This window comes from Anolis sagrei, chromosome 5 (genome assembly GCF_037176765.1).
Source record: "Anolis sagrei isolate rAnoSag1 chromosome 5, rAnoSag1.mat, whole genome shotgun sequence".
NCBI lineage: Eukaryota > Metazoa > Chordata > Lepidosauria > Squamata > Dactyloidae > Anolis > Anolis sagrei.
In genome coordinates, this window is record NC_090025.1 from 82,672,140 (window position 1) to 82,697,113 (window position 24,974).

The following is a 24,974-nucleotide window of genomic DNA, read 5'->3' on the forward strand; positions in this document are numbered from 1 at the left end:
ATGGTCTAGAGGCATTCTCTCCTGACGTTTCGCCTGCATCCATGGCAAGCACCTTCAGAGGTAGTGAGGTCCGTTGGAACTAGGAAAAAGGGTTTAAATATCTGTGGAATGACCAGGGTGAGACAAAAAACTCTTGTCTGTTGGAGCTAGGTGTGAATGTTTCAACTGACCACCTTGATTAGCATATAATGGCCTGACAGTGCCTAGAGCAAACTTTTGTTGAGAGGTGATTAGGTGTCCTTGTTTGTTTCCTCCCTGTTGTTGTACTGTTGTAACCACTGACTGCATAGGGAAGCTGATGAGGAAACACAACATACAAACTATCTACAGACCCACCAAGAAAATCCAACAAATGCTATGTTCAGCAAAGGACAAGAGGGATCCTCTCACCTCTGCAGGAGTCTACCATATACCATGCAGCTGTGGACAAGTCTACATAGAGACCACCAAATGCAGCATTGCCCAAACACGAATCAAGGAACATGAAAGGCACTGCAGACTACTTCAACCAGCCATAGCAGAGCACCTGATGAACCAACTTGGACACAGCATATTATTTGAGAACACAGAAATGCTGGACCACTCCAACAACCACCATGTCAGACTACACAGAGAAGCCATTGAAATCCACAAGCATGTGGACAATTTCAACAGAAAGGAGGAAACCATGAAAATGAACAAAATCTGGCTACCAGTATTAAAAAACTCTAGCACAACAACAGAGAGGAAACAAACAAGGACATCTAATCACCTCTCAACAAAAGTTTGCTCCAGGCACACAGTCAGCCCATTGTATGCTAATCAAGGTGGTCAGTTGAAACATTCACACCTAGCTCCAACAGACAAGAGACCTTTGTCCCACCCTGGTCATTCCAGATATATAAACCCATTTTTCCTACTTCCAACAGACCTCACTACCTCTGAGGATGCTTGCCGTAGATGCAGGCGAAACGTCAGGAGAAAAATTGCCTCCAGAACATGGCCATATAGCCCGGAAAAACCTACAACAACCCAGTGATCCCGGCCATGAAAGCCTTCGACAAAACATCAAAATATGCTTACACTGTATGTTTTTATTTCCAAGGGTTACCTTATATTTGGACTTGTATTATTTGCAAAAAAAAAAGTCAATTTTTACATGGTATTTTTTTCCAAAAAATTATTATCTTTATTTATACCCCACTTTTTCTCTCCACAAAGGAGACTCAAAGCAAATCAAAGTCGCCATTCTGTTGAACTAAATTGGGGAAGTTTGAAAAGAGGCCTGTTTGTGTATCAAACTATTTTGTAATTCTTTATGCAGCACACACGTCCTCATTTCTGTCCCAGGCATGAACCTATACTCCTAAACCAATTCTTATAGTGACCATTCTGTATCTAAAGTTAAGAAATGCCTCAAAATAAACGTAAATCTTTCCTTAGTTCCCATTCTTCTACCCAAGTCTTTTTGAAACTGTGTGTCGGCAGCAGTAACGTCTATCGGAACACCTCAACACACCCGACTGAAAACATTATCATTTATACATTACTATCAGGAAGAAAACCATTACAGTCCATAATTTAAAAGTTACAGCCAAATTGCATAGCCAACATATCCTGTTAACAAAACAATTCAAAACTGATCGCAGCCACTTGCAGCTTTTCACTTGTCATTTCAGAGTTTTTTTTAAGTTTGCAACCAAGTTTTTTTTTAATTAAGCAGAAAAGAGAGGGTTCTTATCAATGTTTTTCCCACTCCATTGGTGTTCTCTGAAAGAATTTTGCAATTTCACTAAAGTGGAGGTATTTTCAGTATTTTAAAAAGGCATAAAGCAAAATCAGGTCCGTACATTTTGAAGTCCTCTCCACTATCAAGTCTAGCTTTAGTTTAGAGCAATGCAAAAAAAAAAAAAGTATGCAAAAAATCTACAGTTAATTGTAGATTTTAGGGGCAAAGGACCCCTGCCAAAGTTTTTTTAAAAACCAAATATTGTTTTCTTTCTTTTTTATCTGTTTTTATACCACCCTCTCTAAGATTATCTAGCTTCTTCAGCATGGCTCTATGGTCAACTTGAACTGGATTGTACAGGGTGAGGCAGCATAACTTCCTTTTTTAAAATGTGCGCCATTCAGTCGGTTGAAGGCGTAGTGGAGCGCTAGTGGTCTTGTTCAAGAGGCGGGAGTATAAAGTTTTGTCCTGACACAGTTCAGTCGCCATCATGCGTTGGAACAGTGAGGAGCGTGCTTTTGCTGTTGAGGCCTACTTTTCGCGCGGATTTGGAGTGGCCGTCCCGCTCTCCAGATTTGGCCCCTTGTGATTTTTTTCTATGCGGCTTTTTTGAAATTCCATGTTTATGTGAACCATCCAAGGACCCTACAATATTTGAAGACCAACATCCAGGAAGAAATTGCCAACATAACACCTGCTATGCTGGCAAGAGTATTGACAAACGCCAGAAATCAGTTTACTCACTGTATGGAGAATGGAGGATGTCACCTACCTAATTTGATCTTCCAAACTACGTAAAACAAAACTTTAGGTACGCGCTTACATTATAAAAAAAATTCTGATCATACAATGGGTTTTATTAAGTTTTGAAAAAAGGAAGTTATGCTGCCTCACCCTGTATTTAGAGGACTTAAAGTTCGCAGAGAGATGTTCTCTCAAGGAATTTCTAGGTCCTTTACCTTAATACTATGATCACTGGAGTACCTAGAGATCCTAGAGGGAGAACCCTTCCACACAGCCCTATATCCCAGAATATCAAGGCAGAAAATCTCACAATATCTGCTTTGAACTGGGTTATCGAATCCACACTGCCATATATTCCAGTTCAAAGAAGGTAATGTGGGATTTTATTCAGAGTTGCGTTGAAGGGGTCTGAGTATTTTAATCATATCTATGAATAACCAAATCCTAAAAAGTCAAAGCCAGAAATTCAGAGGGCCGGCTGTACTGCTTATTCATTAAAATTACAATAGCACTGTGCGAAGGTGACAGCAGCATATAGTGTCAACCCACTGTAGTCAAGGTTCCTCATCAATGACAGAACGCTAGATAATAATGAGCCATTATATTTTGCCCAGCAACATGATGGAACTGTGAAGGACTCTACAATCTTAAGCAGTGATCTCCATTGCTTGTATCCTGCCAAACTCAGAATGTAGAAACAAACAGAAATCAATATATTCAATATACATGTGTTGGTGCTTTCCCCTCTCCACAACCTCATACTGTTTTAAATATTTTGCATTTTAAACAAAAGTTCATTGAAGTCGTCTGAGAAACATTCCAAAGACCAAGCTTTCTACAAAGCCTCTAGTCTTTACAGGAAAATAAGCTTTGTACACCATTGATATCTTTTCATTTTAGAAGTTGATAGCTTTGCCAAATGATGCTGCCAGGTTCGCTTCCCTGAAGGCTTCAGATACGGTCTGTTAGAAACAAAGGAAAGTAATTAGAAAATTAAAAAGGCAAGGAGTATAGAGAACAAAAAACATGCAGGCTGAGATTCTAGATCAGAGCTTTCCAAATTGCAACAGAAACTTCTGATTGTTGCCCCAGAGGAAGGGGGTGGAAATGTCAATATGCTGCATACCAATTGATTGGGGGGGGGGGGGGGGAGCCCTCCATCACTTATAAAGGCTGCTGCCCAGAAAAATAAGATTAGGGAGTGTTTAAGATCATGGCAATAGTGCTGCAATCATGAATAGTTTTTGTGAATCCAAATCAATTACACATGCTAACTCCAGGTTACACATTACATACTATTATTATTGTAATTAGCGACTGGGCGTAAAAGATGACCCCCAACTTTTCCAGTTAAAATATAGAGTTTGGTATATACTCGCCGTATAAGACAACCCCTCTTCCAACGCACACCAAATAAAAATTTAAAAAGCATCAGATTTGATTTCAATATGGTAATTTTCCTATTACTGTACCTCCTTCTCCGCCTCTCAGATCTCGCACATGCGCACCTGCACCACTTCACTACAGTCTTCAGGACCAAGATCTGAGAGGCAGAGGAGGAGGTACAGTAATAGGATACAAGGGCGGGCTAGATAGGTAAAAGAGGTGTGTTTTTCTGGGCCCAGAGCCACTCTATCTCTTTTTCCATACCCCGGGCGCCCCAGAAGCCTACAGCTTGCTCCACCCTTCACTTACACCTTCCCAGTGAGGCGCCCCTTCACCTCACCATCGGGACCACATTAAGTCCACAAATCCTGATGAATGGATTTTCTTCTACCATACTTGTACAGCGTCGCCCTTAATGGTTTCATACAGTCACTGCATACGGCAGGGACATGGCCATTGCCATTTTTGAGCTTCCCCCACAATATGCAGCAACCACAGATTCTCCAATCCGATTGGAAGTTTCAGCACCCGCTCTATAAGACAACTCCCATGTATAAGACTTCTCCGGTGTATAATAAGACTACTTCCATGTATAAAACTACTCCCATGTATAAGACTACTCCCGCATATAAGACGACCCCTGACTTTTGAGAAGATTTTTTTTTGGGTTAAAAAGTAGTTTTATACACCAGAATATACGGTACTATTACAATAATAATAGTAATAACCATTTTATTTTTGTACCCCGCCTCCAACTCCCGAAGGGACTTGGGGCAGCTTACACATGACACAAAGTTCCTAAAACATTAAAAAAAACACACACACACACAGTACAAGTAAAAACCAACGGCATATAAAACAACAATTTAAAATTCAGAACAACGCCCAATAACCTATGGTAACAAGTGACAAAATGACACAAAGAGCTTACTGGATGTGCATGGCAAACTCTAGCTACATCTTCACACGATGCTCCGTATTCCATTGCAAGAGCAGCTTCATTGATCATTTCTCCAGCCCCCTGAAGAAACAGTAATACAAGAAATGCATGACAGAGGCAAAAGTAGAATAGCCCTTCAGATAATAAAAGTAAGACTAAATTGTAGGATCTGTGTTAACTGTGCAGATCAATATATGATACAGGCAGTCCCTGAGTTACAAACATTCAACTTACATCCGAGTCATAGTTCAGAGCGAGGCTGAGACAACAGGAAGTGAGAGGAAATCTACCTCTAGAAAGGCAAATTCACTCCTGGAAAAAAGGTGTCTCCACTGAAGCTTTAAGATCTTTAAGATCTTCTGGAAGGGTTCTGCTCTCAGTCCCGCCATCATCACAAGCACAGCTGGCGGGAACGAGACAGGGTCTTCTCAGTGGTGGCCCCTCGGCTATGGAACGCCCTTCTAAGGGAGATCAGATCGGCTTCTTCGCTCCTAGCATTTCAGAAGAAACCTAAGACATGGCTATTCGAGCATTTGCGAATACTGAGTAACGGATATAAGAACGGAACAACTACATGACGGGACCGGACATTGTTTTAATGAGTATTTACTGAATTATGTTTTATTACAGTGTTATGATTTTATTGATGTTGACATTTTATATTGTAATTGTGGAGCCCCCGGTGGCGCAGTGGGTTAAAGCACTGTGCCGGCAGAACTGAAGACCGACAGGTCGCAGGTTCGAATCTGGGGAGAGGCGGATGAGCTCCCTCTATTAGCTCCAGCTCCTCATGCGGGGACATGAGAGAAGCCTCCCACAAGGATGATAAAACATCAAAAATCATCCAGGCGTCCCCTGGGCAACGTCCTTGCAGACGGCCAATTCTCTCACAACAGGAGCAGTTGCTCCTGACACGACAAAAATAAAAATAAAAAAATTGTAATTGTGTTCTTGGTGGCATTGAATTTTGCCTTGTAAACTGTCTCGAGTCGCCGGAAGGCTAAGAGGGCCGGTATACAAATGTAGTAAATAAATAAATAAATAAATTTCTCACCAATCCTTGTTTTCACAACAACCCAAAACTTTCAAAATACTATTGTTGTCACAAAGACAGAAAATGAGGTGAAATCTTCTGAACAAGGGAACAGACAGCAAAATAAACACTACAGGAATGTTAACTCTTCCCTATGCTATCCAAAACTGGGGGAAATTTGGCTGGAGTTATTAAAGGTTTCCCCTTGACATTAAATCTAGTCATGTCCAACTCTGGGGGTAGTGTTTATCTCAATTTCTAAGCAAAAGAGCTGGTGTTGTCCGTAGACGCCTCCTAGTTCATGTGGCTGGCATGACTGCATGGAGCACCCTTACCTTCCCATTGAAGCAGTACCTACTGATCTGCTCACATTTGCATGTTTTCAAACTGCTAGGTTGGCAGAAGCTGACAACAGGAGCTCACCCTGCTCCTCAGATTCAAACTGCTGATCTTTCAGTCAACAAGTTCAGCAGCTCTGCAGTTTAATCCGCTTCACCACCGGGGCCTGGAGCTACACTTAAAAATTATACATGTTCCGACTTCCATACAAATTCAGCTTAAGAACAGATGTACAGAACCTATCTTGTTCGCTATTTGGGGACTGGCTGTACTTGCAAATGTTTGTGCTAAACACGTGTAAGTTTCCATCTTAAAAAATTAAAGGACGGGATCTTGCTCAGAGGGCATCTTATGAAGGATTCATAATTTTACACTGATGCACCTACATCTCCCACATGATACACAACCCTTCTAATAATTGTGACAATGTGCATCCAGAGCATCCCACTGCATAATGGGAAGTCCGATTGTGCAACTGGGCAATATGCAATGGAGTCCTTGCAATACAGTAAGAGACATGTTGTTACAGCAGCTCTATTCATGATACTGTTAAATACGAAGAATACAAATGTAGTATTACAGCCCATTTATATTTTTGCAAGATGGCGGGGCTCAACTGCCTAACAGAGTGCAACCAAATTGTTTAGTATATGAGTAATGAACAAGGTATGTCTTTATTTTAATTGTCCATGAATACAAAACTTCGTATCCAGATACTTTCCTCAGAAATAGTTAACATAAATAATAAATACACTGCAAATAATGCCAAGGGGTGTGCATATCAAGTGTTTCGGAGGTTAAATCAGCTGTCTAGGACAGATAAAACAAGTTAAATATGTAAAGGATTTTGAATTCCTAGGAGCTATGTGTAAATGTTTCAACAACAGCATTGAACACTGCTCAGTTATTTTGGATTCCTATTAATCAGACATAAGGGGCTTCAAGGTTCCTGAAAGGTACTCACTGCGCCTAGAATATGAGCTCCGAGCATCCTGTCAGTTGTTTTGTGGCTTAGCATCTTCACCAACCCATCTGTATCAGCATTGGTCTTTGCTCTGCTGTTAGCAGCAAAAGGAAATTTCCCAACTTTGTACTCTATCCCCTAAAAAGAAAATATAATATATATAAGTTACTGGAAATTATCAATTGTATCTGGCAAAAAATGAGGTTTTCTCCTGACATTAAGTCCAGTCGTATTCGACTCTGGGGGTTGGTGTTCATCTCCATTTCTAAGCCGAAGAGCCGGCATTGTCCATAGACACCTCCAAGGTCATGCGGCCAGTATGACATGCATTAAGACTAACAATTGTCTAAAAAAGCAGTTGTTTCATCACACATATTCTAGTTCCTTTGGAGGTGGGAAACCTGAACCTTGAGCTACGGCATATCACAGGGGCACTGGAGACTGACTTTAATATTCCATCATGCAAATACGATACAAATAAATACATGAAAATTGGGGGAATTCTAAACTTTAGAGGTAGATGTAAGATAGAAAGGTTTGAGTGACATTTCAAGTGATTACTATATATAGAAAAGCTTTCATCATAAAGTTCCAACCGAGACCCCAATCCTGGAAATTTGCTTTGCTGAAAACAAAATGGCAGTTGAACAAAGAAACTACCAGAAGGTATGCTATTATTATTTTTTTGGTCGTGTCAGGAGCGACTTGAGAAACTGCAAGTCGCTTCTGGTGTGAGAGAATTGGCCGTCTGCAAGGACCTTGCCCAAAGGACACCCGGATGATTTGATGTTTTTATCATCCTTGTGGGAGGCTTCTCTCATGTCCCCGTATGAGGAGCAGGAGCTGATAGAGGGAGCTCATCCGCCCCTCCCTGGATTCGAACCTGCGACCTGTCGGTCTTCAGTCCTGCCAGCACAGGGGTTTGACCCACTGCGCCACCAGGGGCTCCAAGGTATGCTATAAGGAGGCAAGATTCTCCTTTTGTTTCAGTTCTTTAACAACTTAACAATGTTGCAATAGTCATAAAATATATCTTTAACTAAAATAGTCCTCAAAACCAACAATAAAGTCACTTTTAAGGATCAAGAGCCATGTAGAATTCAGTCCTGGTTGTCTGCCAGAAGATCAATAGGGATGGGCCAGCCTGACCTCCCATGGGAAGGGATTTCACAATTCAGTGCTACTATAGATAACTATAATTCAAATCACGCAACGTAGTTATTATATTTCCATTAGTACATCCATTTTTATCTGATTTCAATGCAGAGTTACACAAAGGGAAGGGGCATCATGTTATACTAAATAAGAGTTATAACTTTATCCCATTGGCTTCACTAAGGCAAAAGCGTGATATCTTTATCAAGATCCAATCCCTCACACTTTTTTGCTGACAGGAAAAGAGCAGAATTCATGAAGTGTACCTCTTCTTTCAGCTGTTCTTCAGATTTGCCGATCCAGGCAACTTCAGGGTGTGTATAAACTACTGAAGGCACACAGTTGTAGTCAATATGAACTGCACCTCCAGCTATTCCCTCAACGCAAAGAATGCCTTCATCTTCAGCTTTGTGAGCAAGCATTGGCCCAGCAACTACATCACCAATAGCATAAATGCTGCAAGGAAAATGAGCCCAAGTGAGAAATTCCACATTGTTATGTATATTAAACATCAAAGTATGTTTTACATGGATTTTTAAAAGGTTTTCCCCTGACATTAAAGCCAGTCGTGTCCGACTCTGGGGGTTGGTGCTCATCTTCATTTCTAAGCCGAAGAGCTGGCGTTGTCCGTAGACACCTCCAAGGTCATGTGGCCAGCATGACTGCATGGAGCGGCGTTACCTTCCCACCCGAGCAGTACCTATTGATCTACTCACATTTGCATGTTTTCGAACTGCTATGTTGGCAGAAGCTGGGGCTGATAGCGGAAGCTCACACCGCTCCCCAGATTCAAACCTGTGACCTTTCAGTCAACAAGTTTAGCAGCTCAGCGGTTTAACCCACTGCACCACCGGGGGCTCCTTTTACATGCATTAGCATGAATATAATCACCTACAGAACATGACAAAATAAATCTAAACTGTGAAACAGTTAAATAGTCCTAACTTTATTTGAAACGATTTATGTTTCGTGGCAAAAATATTTTTGAGATGCAGCTTCTTTTTAATCCAAAGACAACTGAGAAACTTAAAAATCCAAAATTCCCAAGCAGTGATGCCTGTATTGAACCAATTCCAAAGTATAAAATACATTTTGCAAGTCTGAAGTTTCACCTTCTTCATCAGGAAACCTTTTCAAAAGATATAGGAGAAAAATGGTGGCAATATTAAAGCTGTATGATTTCCCCCTTGTTTTGCCTGTTTGATTCGTAACCCACATACTGAAAGAGTGACACTTTGAAAGCGAACATAAATACATTTTATGCTTTGGAGTTGGCCCAATAACGGCAATGCTGCTTGTGAATGTGTATGTTGCTGTATGTCCAACACAACTACCAGTAAATATGCTTCCTGAGAAACACCAGTCATCTAGATAGCAACCTGACTACAGAATAATCATAGCAAAACTTGGAAACTCCAAACAATGTATCTGACTGATTATAAATCTTCGTGCATTTCAGCAATGTAGCCCTTATGCTCAATTTAATACAAGAATAAAATGTATTGTCGAAGGCTTTCATGGCTGGAATCACTCAGTTCTTGTGGGTTTTTTCGGGCTATATGGCCATGTTCTAGAGGCATTTCTCCTGACGTTTCGCCTACATCTATGGCAAGCATCCTCAGAGGTGAGGTCAGAGGTGAGGTCAGAGGTGAGGAATAAAATGAGTGATTTCAATCACCATGTTAGTAGACTAAAAAATAGCAGACTTATAATAACACAATGTAACACGATTGTTGTTCCTGGGTTATAAATGTCATTTCCTAATTGGTTCTATCATAAAAACATGGAAAAGGTTTATTAAACTGCAAAAACTCTGTTTTTGTGGGACATCCTGCAGCAATTCTGCTATAGTTTTTCAATGAATATCTCATAGCATCTCAACCAATTCAACATAGTTTGGGGCAACCACAAAAACAAAGTTTCTGGAGTATGACAACTAATTTCAAAGTAAGTACCGCACAAGTAAACAGGAAATGACTCTTTCAGACCAGGAACTGATTTTTTTTCAAACTTTGTTACATAGTGTAATCCAACAAAACTACCTGATTATTGTACTTACTTTGGCACTTTGGTTTGGAATCTGTTGTTGATGGGGATTCTACCCCTGTTATCCAGTTCGATACCAACATCTTCCAGACCAAGATTTTTAGTGAAAGGACGTCGCCCAATGCAAACCAAAAGGACATCACAAGTAATCACTTCTGCCTTGCCACCAGCAGCAGCTTCAATCCTAAGAGAGAAAAACAAGTAGGAAAATATTGGGACATAAATAGAGATGCCACACATTGTTAACATATTTCATAGAATAAAGTTTTAATTATTTTATTTACACATTTCATATAATATTTTAATTATTTTGGTTTTTTTCCCTGCAGATACATGTAATTACATGGAGAACACATTAAAGCACATGCACATACACAACCCAGATGGTAAGCCTTTTATGCTGACTTCACCATCAAATCGCCATTTCAGTAATGAATAGATGCATTCAACAAATTGTTTCAATCACAGTTCTGTTCAGGTGTTCCATCGCCACTCCTCCATCCCTTCTCTGTGTATTTTAAAATCCTGCACCCTTTACTTGTTCCCTATTTTGCTGAGAAAAGTCTGAAAAACATGAATGGTAACCATATTCAAGTGAATTTATTTATTTATTTATTTACACATGCTATTGATACCCTGCCTTTTTCTACCCCGAAGGGGACTCAAGACAGACTCATTTACCAAGCTTTGCATCACTGGAAGTTCTATCTTAACGGGGTTTCTGATTGAATGAAACATTGCTAACTGTGTTCAGCCAAATGCAGTTAGATCCTATTGAGACCTTTCCCAGCAACAGAGTGTTATTGATAATGGGAAGCCAGCATTAGCTTCAGCTCCCTCCATTCAAATGGAGAGAAAAACGGCTCGAATCCTAGTTAAGACATTCACTGTTGTGCGTGAGCAAGAAGCATTTACTCATTCTTACCTTTAAATATTTTTTAAAACTAGTACATTTAATTAAATAATGTATCATCTTGTTGCTGAAAACTGTCTTTTTAAAAACATCTCTCCACAGATATTGCAAATTTTCTCAGTATTTCTCTGTAATAAACCACATTTCTTTCAGTGCTAAATGTGATAATTGGCTAAATTAAGTTTTTATATAGCAATCCAATATGGAGATATATTTTGCAAACTCAATACCTACGCAACATCAATCTTTCCATCCGGTTTCTTGGTAGCACCTGTAACTTTGGTATTTAGTTTAAATTTAAGCCCTTGCTTTTGGAGAATACGTTGGAAGTTTTTTGATATCTCCATGTCGATGCCCAATCCACCAACATGGCCCAAGAATTCCACAGCTGTCACATCAGCACCTAGGCGCTGCCAGACCGAGCCCTGCAGTTGAGATTTTAAGGAAAAAGGCAGCTTTATAGTTGCACTATATTGTGTTAGCTACACACTCTTTACAATAATAGCATTCCCACATGGAAAAGTAACTTCAACTATGAACGTTTTAAACAAACTAGTAATCTTTTAATATTCTACAGAATGCCTTTCATATTATCATAATTTTACACACTAGTCAACTTGAAAAATGATACACGATTAACACAGAGCATAACCATATTCAGTTTTCTAATATCACTATGTAACACGATTTTTGTTTCTGAGGTATAAATGTCATTTCCAAATTGGTTCTATCATAAAAACATTAAAAAAGTTTATTAAACTGTAAAACGTTTTTGCGAGACATCTTGCAGCTCTTTTTGCTATAGATTTCCAATGAATATCTCATCGAGTTTCACCCATAGTCACAAAAACGAAGTTTACGGAATCTAACAACTACTTTCAAAGTATGTATGGCACAATTAAACAGTAAATGACACTTTCAAACCAAGAACATATTTTTTTCTCTAATTTTGTTATATAGTGTAGTCAGCAAAGAACAAGCTGGTTCTGTCATTTCGCAGGACTGATCTTCCTTTTCTGCTCAAATTAATAATGATGCCTCAAGAATAACCCCTGAAAAATTATGCAAGACACAAAGATGATATAGTTCATCTATTCACAGACCAAGAACCTGCACGGGTAATGCCCCCATAAAGCCTTAATCCCAAAGGCTATCAGAAGCAGGAGTTTAATAGTCTTTTCTTTCATGACAAATTCACTACAGCTAGTCCCCGAGTTACAAACATCTGACTTACATACAACTCCTAGTTACAAACATGGGGGATGAGAGGACAGGAAGGAAGAGGAAATGTGTTTCTCGGAAGGGAAATTCACTCCTGGAAGAGTTAAGAGCAAAAAGGGGTCTCCACTGAAGTTTTATCACCAATCCTTGTTTCCACAACAACCCAATACTTTCAAAATACCATTGTCACAAGAACAGAAAATGAGGTAAAATCTTATGAACATGGGCAGACAGCAAAAAAACCAAACAAAAAACAAACAAAAACATTACAGGAATGTTAACCCTTCCCTACACTATCAAAAACTGGAAAAATGGCTGTAAATCCAAACAAGTACTGAAAATATGTACCTATTCCAACTTACATACAAATTCAACTTAAGAATAAACCTACAGAACCCATCTTGTTCATAACACAGAGACTGCCTGTATTAAGAACGCTACCAATTTTTGTTCCTCGCCATCCAGTTAATATCTATACTGCAATTACATTATATCAGAGTGCGGAAATGGTTACTTTTTCTCAAGCATCACACCTCAGAGTAAAAAAAAAGGCAGAACATTCCTCACCAGTTCCACACCAATGACTCCAGCACCAATGACAACCATTTTTTCAGGGACTTGCTTCAACGACAGTGCACCAGTGGATGATACTATTGTTTCTTCATCAATCTAAACCAATGTAAAGAAGGAGAGGGTATGAATTTCCACCTTTACATGAAAGATGTTTAAATACAAAAATATTCAGCATATGAAATACCACCAGCTTTCCCTCATCTAAAAGTTGCCATACAATTATGACTTTTTGAACAGTAGTACTTCATACCGTAATTCCTGGAAAAGGTGTCACTTCTGAGCCTGTAGCTATAAGGATGTTCTTTGTATTAATAACTTGAGTGCTGCCATCTTCTTTCGTTGCTGTGACCTGGTTTTTGCCTGTTATTTTTCCAAATCCAGGCACATGTGTTACCTTCCAAAAGCAAGCAAACAAACAAAATGGAACACATGTTACCTTCCAAAAGCAAGCAAGCAAACAAAATGGGTCACTTTTTAAAATCAATGAACTAAGAAGCATTTCGGTCTGTTACCAGTCATACCAACAACTGCAACAACACTGTTCCTGATATTTTAAAAGGAAGATCTGAATTGTGATACACAAAATAGATGTAGCAGCGACTTCCACAGAATAGTAGCATTGATGTCTCACCTTGAGGCAAATGCTAGATCAGAGATAGGGAATATGTGACTCTCCAGATGCTGGGCTGCAAGTTCTATGATTCTTCATTGGCTCTGTTAGCAAAACTACACATTCCCTATAGATGCATTAGAGAATGTTTTTGTTTCAACAATTATCTCTGTCTTTCCATGCACAGCATTCACAATACTCTTCTACCAGCAGTCTAGTCTGGTCACAGTTCCCAAGACATTAAAGAGAATAGTCAACCAGTCACGATTAGACATATGAATCTATATAAATAAAAATGTAATGTTTGTTTGTGGGATTAACATAACTTAAAAACCACTGAATGAATTGACACCAAATTTGGACATAATACACCTATCAGGCCAACGAGTTACAATCACTCATAAAACACTGAAAAACACAGAAGATACTTAAAAACAAAAAACAAAAAATACATTGCAACGTATGCATAAAGCCATACAGGCAAGCACACATATACACGAATATATACACACACAAAACACATATACACAGACTGGGCCACAGCAACATGTGGCAGGGGACAGTTAGTAAAGAATACAAATATATGTTCTTGCCATACATCAAGGGAACCACTGACCACATAGGAAAGCTGATGAGGAAACACAACGTACAAACTATCTACAGACCCACCAAGAAAATCCAACAAATGCTACGTTCAGCAAAGGACAAGAGGGATCCTCTCACTTCTGCAGGAGTCTACCGTATACTATGCAGCGGTGGACAAGTCTACATAGGGACCATTAAATGCAGCAGCGCCCAAACACGAATCAGGGAACATGAAAGGCACTGCAGACTACTTCAGCCAGGGAAGTCAGCCATAGCAGAGCACCTGATGAACCAACCTGGACACAGCATATTATTTGAGAATACAGAAATGCTGGACCACTCTCACAACCACCATGTCAGACTACACAGAGAAGCCATTGAAATCCACAAGCATGTGGACAATTTCAACAGAAAGGAGGAAGCCATGAAAATGAACAAAATCTGGCTACCAGTATTAAAAAAACTCTAAAATTACCACAGCAAAACAACAGAGGGTAAACAATCAGGCACATCTAATCACCTCTCAATAAAAGATTGCCCCAGGCACTGCCAGGCCATCAAATGCTACCTCTGAGGATGCTTGCCATAGATGCAGGCAAAATGTCAGGAGAAAATGCCTCTAGAACATGGCCATATAGCCCGAAAAAACCTACAACAACCCAATAAAAATATAATTACTCAGAAAGGAAGCTAGGCCCTGATACAATATGGATGAGGTGGCTAAAAGAACTTCAACTCTCCAGTTGCATGTTTCATAATAGAAGAAAAGTTTCAAGATACAGAGCTTTGGGGGATGTGGACACCATGTCCAATTCTTAGCTGAGCAAACAACTTCCTGTTTTTCCTTTTTGATGAATGTAAATAACCATGATCACTCATAACTTCTCTCACAAGCCTATCCGTTTAGATTTGAAAGTGGAGATAAAAGGCCATAAACAGACTCTCTGCTTGCTGAATGATCAGGAAACTGATGGCTGTCCAGCCAATTTGATCAGCCAATCAGACAAAGAACGCAGCTTATGTAGACAAAAGCATCCCCTCTACCTTCCTGTTAAAAAAAAGGTTTTTAAAAAAACCTAAAGGTTAAAGGGGTGCAAACCATCTTGTAAATGGAGAGGAAGAGTGCAAGGGAAAAGCTGCTTTTATTGATAAGCCAAAACATACCTTGTTCTGTTTAAACAAATGAGCGATTCCACCTGTTAAGGCTTTCACTGCACCACTCTTCTGTTCCATCATCTTCTCTAAATTCAGCCGAAGTCCTGTAACTGTTTAATACAGGTGTTACTTTTGTGATATGTTGTAGCCTTGAGTAGTTAAGTACAGTTCATAGATCAATTGAAGAATGAAAAAGGAGGCAAATAATTCCCAATATTCTGGAATTAGTCACTCTGAAGGTCGCCCTTCATCGGCCACCCCAAGACTGTGCTTGCCGAAAGAGCTCCGACATCTAGATCAGCTATCGTAAGTGTCTTCCTGCAGGCCTTCCCAGACAATTTTAATGACTACGTTTAAACTTGCATCTTATGTTTAATATCTGTTTTGGGTATTTTAATATGTATTGTGTGGAAATACATTTTAATATGTGTATTTTAAAGAATATTTTAGGTGAATGTCTGTTTTAGCAATGTAGTAACCCGCCTTGAGATGTGAGGAGAAGCGGGCAAGAAAGAAACATCATCATCATCACTATTGACCACTGTTTATAATTTTATTAATATTGTTTAATAAAGTCAATATTTGTTTAGAATCACCACATTCAACAGGATTTACTTTCTGGTGAAGTTGCTTAAGACAGTAGCCTAAATTACTTACACAGAGTAGATGACATGCATTTAGGGCTTTACATTAGCTTCTAAGGCAAACCAGTATAACCTATCAGTCTCCTAAAATGCCTGATCTCAGGCACATTTAGCAGAATCTGGGATGTGTGAAATGTAAACATATGCACTGCATACTTACTTTCAATTCCTCTGCTCGCGAAGTCTTTTCCATGAGCCAAATGGTAAAAATGTGAATTGTTTAGTAAGGCCTGTGACATAAAAACAAAATAAAGCAAAACAAACATGCTGCGTTAAAATAGGAATGTGTCTGTCATCACTACTATTTCTTCTAAGATTATAATGGGGTGATTCAACATTGCAAGTTCAGAATACTGCTCCAGAACATTCAGATTCCTGAAATAGAAAGCTCCAGGAGGCAACCTGTTAGTAATGGCAGAGTTGGTGCAGGACTTCAAAGAAATGTATTACCATAACCATTTTCAAAGGAAATTTTTCTTTTTAATAACTGTATGATTGAAATTCAGGAATAACTTCAAAAATCTACACTCTTGCATCTTCAAATATAACAGCCCAGACTTTAGCATTCAATGTAACTCAAAATATTAGAAAGAAACTTATTTTATGTTTTCTTTTAAATTTCCTTTGTTTTCGTGAAATAGATCTTAGGTTCATTTAATAGTTCTTAATTGTGCACTTAGATTTTTCTTTTACCATCTACACAGGTCTAGTTGAAACAGGGGTGAGAGTGAGAAGGAGAGAAACAAAGGAAAGATAGTAAATTGGAAATCCATTTTTTTACCTGAACAAAATAAAACATAGTCAAGATTCATGCATAAGAAACTATTCATGGGCAGTTCATAGTTGCAGAAAAATAGCTGTTTCAAATTGGTTTCATCTTTTTGAAACATCCTGTATATAGGTAGCTTGATGATCTATATAACCCCACTCCAAAAAAAAGTTACAGTTTACATGGAATATGGTGAATCCACACAACTCTGTAGAGTAGGTCAGTACCAAAGTTATTATATAATATTTCCGAATAAGGAATGTGGCTCTTGGTGTCTCAATCTAAATCTTAGTGTGAAACAATAACGACACTACACATTCTGAGAGGACAATTTATAACTTCTCAACATTCTCATTATGATTTCATCAAATCAACAAAAATCCATTAAGCTCTAGTAACACTTTCATACAAAAACTGAAATAGTTAGGTGATTCAAAGAACACTAAACTCCTTTGACCTACCTTAGAAGGTATACACCCAACATTCAAACAGGTTCCACCTAATGTTTCATTCTTTTCCACACAGACTGTCTAAGATTTAAATGAAAGGAACATTTTTGGTTAAAGCGTCTGCTTCATAGATCAAGTGCAGTATAAATATTGCTATACTTTTCTTGCAAAAAAATTCATTATATGGTTTGTAGAATGACAATTTAGTCTGAATTCAAGATGCTCATCATGACATTCAAAGCCTTAACTGCCTTGGCACCTTGATACCCGAGGGAGGATTTCCCTTGCTATATACTTGCCCAAATACAAAGGTCTGCAGGAGGAACTCTCCTCTGTATTCCACCAGCAGACACAATACAACCTGTAAGGGACACAGGAGAGGGCCTTCTCAGGTACTGAATCGTAATTATGGTGTGCTCTGCCTTTGGAGCTCCAACTGACGCCAACTTTGGCATCCTTCTAGTGTCAAAACATGACTTTTTATTAATATTCTTTGAACACAATTTACTTTTGAATGCACGTGTACTTAATTTGAAATTGTTTTAGCCATTTAAGCTATTTTTAATTGTTTTATAATTTGATATGTTATATTATTTTGTTGTATGATGCGACATTGAGTCCCCTTCGGGGTTGAGAAGAGCAGGGTATAAATACAATAAATAATAATAATAATAATAATAATAATAATAATAATAATTTAACTTGCTATACCCAGTAGCATTTTTCAAGCTACCAAAGTTTCAATTTCCAGCTTCATAGCTGCCATGAATTTAACAGTCATAAACAGCACTTCCAGATGGGATGTCAGAAATTAGGAATTGGGTCAATGTGTTTTTTAGTTCCTGGGAACTGGCTCAGGTTTGAATACATTCATCATTTGGCCAGAATTCCCTTATATAAACAACTGCCTAAAGTATCTAGATCAGGCAAAGGCAAACTTCAGCCTTCCAGGTGTTTTGGACTCCCAGAAATCCCAGCCAACTAATGGCTGTTAGGAATTATGGGAGTTGAAGTCCAAAACACCTGGAGGGCCAAAGTTTGCCCATACTTGATCGAGGTTCTTCTTGCAAAATGTTCATGATATAACATTTACAGCAAGAGTTCCATAGCTTCTGTATTACATATTGGCATATGATCCTATTTTCTTTAAATCATGAGTTCAGGGCCATAGGACTGAATTGACACTTTCCTTAGAGCTCTTAGATGAAGCTCCAGTACTGGAGGAGAGATCTGATTGTGAAACCCTTCCTGGTCCATCCCCGACACTCTGTAAGATTTTAAAGCACTATGCTCTTCTAAGAGTAGAACCAAGACATATTCTGGGATTGCCACTGTGGACAGGAGTCAGTCCAAACTTGGTGGCTAATCAATTTACAAATCAGGGCTGGTTTACATTATTGCTTAAAACTACTAATGTCAAAGGTTTGTCCTCCAATGTGTCAATGACTGGCACTATACTTATGCTTGTTGGCCATAACTGGTTCTTGCTTTTTTTGGAAGCATGTCACAGACTGGTAATCAATGGTCCACAGATCACTGAAAGACCATGGATGACCATTTTGAATAGCACTGATCTAGATTAATTCCTTTCCTTTCCTCATAGAAGGAATACTTTTTTCAGGCAGGTGCAAGGCAGCGAAATCTAGATCCATCATTACTTCTGCTCTGCCAGCAGGATCTCAGCAGGGTATGGGAGAGATTGAAGGATCTGATCTTGAAATGCCTCACTATTAAAGTATTTTGCTAGTTATGATTACTACTGAAATGATAGATTTAGAGATACATTATTGGGGAATGATAATAATAATAATAATAATAATAATAATAATAATAATTTATTTGTAGACCGTCCTAACATCCTGAGAGGACTCAGGGCGGTTTCCAACATGTATGGCAAACATTCAATGCCAAAAGGGAAAAAAACAATGGAAACAAATTACATCAGAACAAACCATATTAAACAATACAAAAGCAACCTAACTCTAACAAAGTTCTTGTTTCAATATGAACTTTTAGCAATCCGTATTCTCTACACACTGTTTATCTAGTATATTCAGCCTCCTTTTCTTTGTACATATGAAGCATGTGCATTGTTTTTATGTATACAATAGCACTTGTCTTCAGCAAGCAATTCTGTCTTTATAACAGCTTCTTTAGTTTCCAAAGAAGTTTCCAAGATCTCAATGGTCAACCTAAAAATAGTCATTTGACTTTTGACATGATTAACTCTTCACAAGATTATTTGGATTACTGCAACGTTTTTTTATTTATCTCACCATGTCTGCTCACCTTAAAGCCAAGCTGAGCAGATTTGATAGCTGCAACATAACCCCCTGGACCAGAACCAATGACTGTTATATCAGCATCAACTAAGAGGAAAGAAAAGAAAAACAAAATCTTTAAAGGAGTGTTGTAGCAAATGCAAGATTTCAGCTAAATATGACCTTAATTAGCAAGTGCATATAATGATGGCCAAGAAGAAATATATCTAAGAAAGCACTCCCGGATTCTTCGCAATTACTTGTTACAAATATCAATATTAATAGTCACAATGAATATTATAAACATAAGCAACATTCATCACATCTTCCAAAACAAATCTATTTCTTCTACATATTTATCTGTGAGTTAATTCTTATCTATTATTGAAAGACAAAGCTGTGTTTGTCTGGGTCAATATGCAAAAGGATCTTGTAGCACTTTTAAGATTAACTCAAACAAAAAACTTAGAAGCACAGGCTTTTTAGACTTCAGTCTACTTCTGATACATCTGATGTAGATTTAAATCTATGAAAGCTTATGCTACAGATTTTTCTCTCAGTCTCAAACGTGTTTTAAGGCCCATTTCCACATCAGTTATTTTTAACATATTAGCAGCCATGCAAATGTTGCCACTGCTGAAGTAGATTTCAACTTTCTTGCAGGCTATTTCTTTCTGACATCATTCAGTTCTATAATTCTGGACTGCAACTTCATATTAAGTCAGCAACTTCATATTAAAGAAGTTTTGATTATCTGAACAATACCCCCAAGTAAATTGACAGTTCCACCCAAATATTATTAAAGCTTTGCTCAATGAGACCCAATCCAATGTTGTCTAAATATTGAATGGCAAGACTCCCCTTTCTACAGGACTACAGCAATGGTTAGACAAAACCATTCCACTTTCAATAAAAGCTTTGGCTATATCTAAGAAAAAATATAGCCAAACAGAAGAGCTATGCTTTTGAATATTATCACAGTAAAATGGCTTACTGAAGCTTTGAGTAGATTCTGCTTCTACTTTTAACAAAGCAGAGATAAATATTTAACAGTATATTTTTGTGTAAAAAAACACCTTGGCAACTTGGGAATATATTGAAAAATTGATTTCTGCATATCACATTGGCAAGATACTGGGGATGCAATGCTCTGTATTGAAGCAGAACATTCTATAGGCTATCTGAAATCATCATCATCACTCCGAAATCAACACAACACATTGAGAAATCACATTCAGACTTAGAACAATGATATAATACTATACAGTATAGAAGGTTTTAATATTCCCTATGGTGTATCTTAATCATACACCACACAAAACACCATAAAAGTAAAAATACTGATGGCGTGACCTGAGAATTTATCCAACAACGTTTTCAAAGAATAAATAGCTATTTAATCTGTACCTTGATCAGCATAGGTTCTTAAAGGCACCACAGAAATGCCTTGTAAGCCATGATGGATCCTGTTAAAATGGCCTCTCTAAAGTGAAAAGAAAAATAAAACATTTAAAAATCTTCCAATAAAAATGTCATATAATACATTTTGATGTAAAATTGAATTGTCACTCTGAAGGTGCATTCATTTTCACAATGATGCAAATTAAATATTTGCATTTCACACACACACACATTCATCTTAATCTGAATCACCTAAGGTAAAATGGCACAATCAGACATCAAACCAACCCCATTATAAGAGATCATAGAATCATAGGGTTGGAAGAAACTAATGGGCCATCTAGTCCAACCCTTTGCCATGCAGGAAAAGAACAATCAAAGCACCCCTGACAGATAGCCATCCAACTTCTGTTTAAAAGTCTCCAGGGAAGGAGCTTCCACCACACTTCATGGCAGAGAGTTCCATTGCTGAGCAGATCTTACAGTCAGGAAGTTATTCCTAATGGGTTTTTATCTTGGTTTTAATGTTCACATGGTTTTAACTGTATTTGCTGTTTCAAATATTTATGTTTTAATGGGTTGTTTTAACTTTGTATTGTATGTTTTTATGCTGTTGCATCCACCTTGCATCTGTGCTCAGAGAAAGGCGGGATATAAACTTCTCAAATAAAGAAATAATGTTCAGGTGGAATTTCCTTTCCTGTATTTGAACCCATTGCTCTGAATCCTAGTTTCAAGGGCAACAGAAAACAACCCTGCTCCCTCTTCCTTATGGCATCCTTTCAAGTATTTAAACATGGCTATCTGTCCAGAGAAGGGCAACTAAACTGATCAAAGTCTGTAGACCATGCTTATGAGAAGCATTTCAAAGAGCTGGGTATGTTTAACCTGCAGAAGAGAAGGTTGAGGAGACATGATAGCAATGTTTAAATATGTGAAATCCTGTCATAAGGAAGAGGGAGAAGGCTTGTTTTCTGCTTCTCATGATCTAGCAGCCCTTCCAGACAGGCCCTATATCCCAGGATCTGATCCCAGGTTCTCTGGATTATATGAGTCTGCACTGCCAGATAATCTGAGATAAACAGAAAACCTGGGATCAGATCCTAGGATATAGGGCCTGTCTGGAAGAGCCCCACGACGCGGAGCAATGGGTTCAAATGATAGGAAAGGAGATTCCACCTGAACATTAGGAAGAACTTCCTGAACATATAAGCTGCTCAACAGCTCATACGCTAAAAGTTTGGTGGAAGCTCCGTGTTTGCATACTTTTAAGCAGAGGATGAATGACAATCTGTCAGGGGTACTTTGATTGTACTTTTCTTGCATGGCAGGGGGCTGAACTAGATGACCCATGTGATCTCTTCCAACTCTATGATTCCCGATGTGCAACAGGAAGTTGCTGCCAATTGTGAGAGAATTAAGGCTGAACATTGTGAAAGGTGCACACTGTATTGCTATCAGCTACCTCTGAGTAGACTTAAATCAAGGAAAAGTTTCATGAGAACTACCACTACTCTTTAAGGTTTCCCCAGCAACAGCAAGAATATCACTGTGGGCAGAAAAATCAGGCAATTTCAACTGGATGACCCCCTATGAGAGTCTTCCCCTGGGGACAAACCAAGAATGGGCAAACCAAGGAGCTTGTTTGTTTATGCAATGCTTTTGACACAAAATAAATAAAAGTTGCCCTAAATGTAGGGCATATGTCTACGCTCTAAAACACGCAACGTATGGGGACAACAAAAGGTCTCTCATGAAAAGCTTTCATTGTATTGTTGAAGGCTTTTATGGCTGGAATCACTGGGTAGTTGTATTATTATTATTATTAAACTTTAATTGTACCCCGCTAGCATCTCCCGAAGGATTCGATGTGGCTTACACAGGCCGAGGCCTCAATACACAACACAACAATACAATCTAAGCAAATCAAACAATTAAAAACAGAATAAAGCAAAATAAACAACAGGCACAATACACTAAACGCAATAAAACTGGCCCGGGCCAGAGCAATGGGTACAAAATTAAAAGTGCTGATGTGACAGGAGGTGTATATAGGGCTTCCAGGGCAAGTGCGATGTGCGGCAATCATTGGTTCTGATAAAGTGCTTATGGGACTTGGTAGTGGAGATTTCCTAATCTGGGAAGGCGCATCGGAAAAGCCAGGTCTTCAAGTTCTTTCTGAAGGCAGCCAATGTAGGGGCCTGTCTAAGGTCTTTGGGGAGGGTGTTCCAGAGTCGGGGGGCCACCACAGAAAAGGCCCTGTCCCGCGTCCCCACCAAGCGCGCTTGCGACGCCGGTGGGATCACGAGCAGGGCCTCTCCAGATGCCCAAAGAGAACTCGTGGGTTCGTAGATGGAAATGCGGTCACGCAGGTAGGCTGGTCCCAAACTGTTCAGGGCTTTGTAGGTAAGCACCTGCACCTTGAATTGGGCTCGGAAAATAAATGGCAGCCAGTGGAGCTCCTTGAACAGGAGGGTTGACCTCTCTCTGTAAGGGGCCCCAGTTAGCATCCTGGCTGCTGATCGTTGGACCAGTTGGAGCTTCCGAGCCGTCTTCAAGGGCAGCCCCACGTAGAGCGCATTGCAGTAACCCAGTCTGGAGATGACCAAGGCATGGACCACTCCGGCCAGATCCACCTTCGCGAGGTACGGTCGCAGTTGGCGCACGAGTCTCAGTTGTGCGAAAGCCCTCCCAGACACCGCCGACGCCTGAGCCTCAAGCGTAAGCGTTGAATCCAAGAGGACTCCCAAACTGCGGACCTGTGACTTCAGGGGGAGTGTAACCCCGTCCAGCACAGGTTGCCACCCTATACCCCGGTCAGGTTTACGATCGACCAGAAGGACCTCTGTCTTGTCGGGATTGATCTTCAGCTTGTTCCTCCTCATCCAGATAGACACAGCGGCCAGGCACTCGTCCAGCACTCGAGGGGCCTCCTTGGAATTAGGTGGAAATGAGTAGTAGAGTTGTGTGTCATCTGCATAGAGATGGCACCTAACTCCAAAACTCTGGATGACCTATTCTGGAAAGGCACATCGGAACAGCCAGGTCTTCAAGTTCTTTCTAAAGACTGCCAATGTAGGGGTATAAATAAAGTTAATAATAATAATAATAATAATAATAGCCATAGATGCAGGCGAAACGTCAGAAGAGAATGCTTCTAGAACATAGCCATATAGCCTGAAAAACCTACAACAACCTAGCTTTCATTGTTTTGTTTTGTCTTTCCCAATGGCTTATTGCATATTCCACACAGACTCAGAAGTTTCTAATTGATGTTCATGTGACACACTGCAGCCAAGACAGTTTGGAAAGCTCTGTTCTAGTCAGTCGTCCATTTGGTGCCCTTCCCTCTGATCCTGTCACTCAGGAGGTGCAGTTCCCTCTCCCTGGGACCCTTCCGCGGCCTCCAGCCCGCTCCCCTTCAGGAGAAGGGACGGGGTGAGCTTTCCCTGGAATCCCTCCAGTCTGTGGCTCTAGGCAGGGCTCCCCTTCAGGAAAGGGCGGCGCTGGGGCCAGAGAGGGCCCAAGGGCGGCGCGGGGCATGACGGGATGCGGCTCCCTCACTCTCTCTCGCGCGCGCTCTTCTCTCTCTATTTACTCCGTCAGGCCTACGCCTCGGGCCTACGCCGTCCCCCTTTCCCACGGCTCCTGGCCCTACCTTGGCGAGAGCGCAACAGACTCGGCTCCACGTCTGCATGGCGGCTGCCCTGACGGTTCCCTCTGAGGCACAGCTGCAGCGGCAACGCCAAGGACGGAGAAGACTCGCGCAGGCGCACAACGGGAGAGGAGGCCGGGTTGGCCCTCAAGGTCCTCCTCAGCGGAAGCGGCCGCCGGGAAGAGGCGCGCGCCACCTAGCGGAAGAGGCCGGCCACTGCAGCTCGTGACGTATCTTGGCTCCTCCCCCTTGGCTCCTCAGGAGGGACTTTTGGGCCCCGCCTCTCTTTCCTTGAGTGGCCCCCAGAGCAGGCATCTCTCCCAGGCTGGGTCTGCACTGCCAAACATTAGACAATGTTCAATGTATTGTCGAAGGCTTTCATGGCTGGAATCACTAGGTTCTTGTAGGTTTTTTCGGGCTATA

The 24,974-nt window shown here is 40.0% G+C and overlaps 1 protein-coding gene across 1 annotated transcript; it reads right to left on the reverse strand.

Annotated features, from left to right (window-relative positions):
- Window positions 1–1,144: 1,144 nt before the first annotated feature.
- Window positions 1,145–24,711, reverse strand: DLD (dihydrolipoamide dehydrogenase). The gene is made up of 14 exons (XM_060778390.2): window positions 24,555–24,711; window positions 20,903–20,978; window positions 19,524–19,603; window positions 17,247–17,315; window positions 16,177–16,246; window positions 15,382–15,482; window positions 13,273–13,416; window positions 13,017–13,118; window positions 11,463–11,653; window positions 10,329–10,499; window positions 8,536–8,725; window positions 7,115–7,252; window positions 4,770–4,859; window positions 1,145–3,414 (listed from the first exon to the last, which is right to left on the reverse strand). The coding sequence occupies exons 1-14, from the start codon at window positions 24,591–24,593 to the stop codon at window positions 3,349–3,351; spliced, it is 1,527 nt and encodes a 508-aa protein (XP_060634373.2). The 5' UTR covers window positions 24,594–24,711; the 3' UTR covers window positions 1,145–3,348.
- Between the last annotated feature and the right edge of the window lie 263 nt (window positions 24,712–24,974).